The sequence below is a fragment of the Eimeria mitis genome, genomic scaffold (genome assembly GCF_000499745.2).
Source record: "Eimeria mitis Houghton genomic scaffold, Emh_scaff1015, whole genome shotgun sequence".
Classification (NCBI taxonomy): domain Eukaryota; phylum Apicomplexa; class Conoidasida; order Eucoccidiorida; family Eimeriidae; genus Eimeria; species Eimeria mitis.
In genome coordinates this window covers 5636-7425 of record NW_013567093.1, presented here as the reverse complement: position 1 = coordinate 7425, position 1790 = coordinate 5636, and the positions used below count along the sequence as shown (strand labels likewise).

The 1790-nt window shown below is 51.3% G+C and overlaps 1 protein-coding gene across 1 annotated transcript in view; it reads right to left on the bottom strand.

The window, feature by feature from the left end:
• EMH_0027530 (uncharacterized protein) overlaps positions 1-1567 on the bottom strand; it is a gene marked incomplete at both ends in the record, with an annotated part of 3288 nt that extends 1721 nt beyond the window's left edge. The window contains one exon of the mRNA XM_013494041.1: positions 375-1567. Within this exon, the coding sequence (XP_013349495.1) occupies positions 375-1567 (1193 nt within the window). The remainder of the gene's footprint in view (positions 1-374) is intronic.
• Between the last annotated feature and the right edge of the window lie 223 nt (positions 1568-1790).

The following is a 1790-nucleotide window of genomic DNA, read 5'->3' as shown; positions in this document are numbered from 1 at the left end:
AAAAAAAAAAAAAAAAAAAAAAAAAAAAAAAAAAAAAAAAAAAAACTTACTCGCATACTTTACATGGCGTGGTGAATGCATGTGGGTCTGCTTCTATATTATAAACTTTTGGTATTTGTTTAGCTACAGCAGAACATTTATTATTAAATTTATAATTAGAATGAAGACAGAATAGTTTCGTTGCTTTCTTGCATGCGTTGCTGCTGTTGCTGCTGCTGCTGTTTATATATTTTATTTCACACTGCATGATAGGGCATCTACAGTGACAAGCAGCAAGAACACCAGCTAGTGCTGCTGCTTCTTTTTCTGTATATTTATCTTTATAATATTTATCTATTAAGGATAAATAATTTATACTTTCGGTGTCTATACACCCGAATGCAGGGCATGCATCTTCATTTGAGAAATATGCTGTTAGTGCTGCTAGTTCTTCTGCTGTGCATTGCCCTTGACGTGGGTCTGCTGCTGCTGCTGCTGCTGCTGCTTCTGCTGCTGCTGCTGCTGCTGCTTGCTCCGCTTCATGCTGCTGTTGCTGCTGCTGCTGCGGCTCTTGCTGCAGAGAAGAAGAAGGCTCCTCAGCAGCTGCAGCAGCTTCGTGGGGTCCATGGGTATCTGCATCTTCTTCCTCGTGCTGCTGCTGCTGCTGCTGCTGCTGCTGCTGCTGCTGCTGCTGCTCGTGCTGCAGTTCATCATGGGCTGAGTGAACCTCGTCCTCCTCTGGATGGTGCTCTGTGTCTTCGTCTCCACTGTGCTGCTGCTGCTGCTGCTGCTGCTGCTGCTGCTGCTGCTGCTGCTCGGGTCCCTGCTGGCCGTATACGTTGTCTTCGTCGTGTGCTGCTGCTGCTTCTTCTTCTTGAGCATAAGCAGGGTCATCTTGCTGCTGCTGCTGCCTCACCCCTTCGTGCTGCTGCTGCTGCTGCTGCTGCTGCATCCCCTCATAGTGGCTGGGGTAGTCAAACATGTGCTGCTCGTCTTCATGATCCTCTTCTTCTATGTACTGCTGCTGCTTCTGCTGCTGCTGCTGCTGCTGCTGCTGCTGCTGCTGCTGCTGATCGAAGGGGTGATCCTGCTGCCCTTCCGGCATGTAGTAGTGGCCCTCCATATCTTCTGGGTGGTGGTGTTCCTCTCCTTCATATTGCTGCTGCTGCTGCTGCTGCTGCTGCTGCTGCTGCTGCGGCTGCTCGTGATAGTCCTCATAGTAACGGTGATGCTCATCGTCGGAATAGCTTGGGGGCTCCTGCTGCTGCTGCAGGTGCTCTGTGTCTGCTGCAGCTCCCGGTGTATGTACAGCTGCTGCTGCTGCTGCAGGGTCTGCTGCTGCTGCTGCTGCTGTTGCTGCTGTTTCGTGTTCTGCTGCTGCACTCAAATAGCCACTGCTTGGGGTTGTCTCCTCATGCTGCGGGGCCCCTTCATCGTATACACCCTCGACAGGCTCATGCTGCTCTGTTGCTGCTGCTGCTGCTGCTGCTGCTGCAGCAAGCAGGCAGCTACTGCTGTGCTGCTGCTGCGGTGACTCATGCAGCAGCAAAGCCGCCAGCGCAGCAGCAGCAAGCAGCACCCGCGGCATGCTGAGGACCAGAAGAACTGAAATATTATATAAAATACAAAACCTGTAATATTAAAAAGCAGAAAAAAAAACAGCAGCAGCAGCAGCAGCAGCAGCAGCAGCAAACTGCAGCACAGACACAACGATAGCTGCTGCGGCAGGGGGGAGAGCAGCAGCAGCAGCAGCAGCAGCACAGGTCAGGGGCCGTTGCTCAGCAGCAAAAGAAGAGATAAGGAGCATAAAT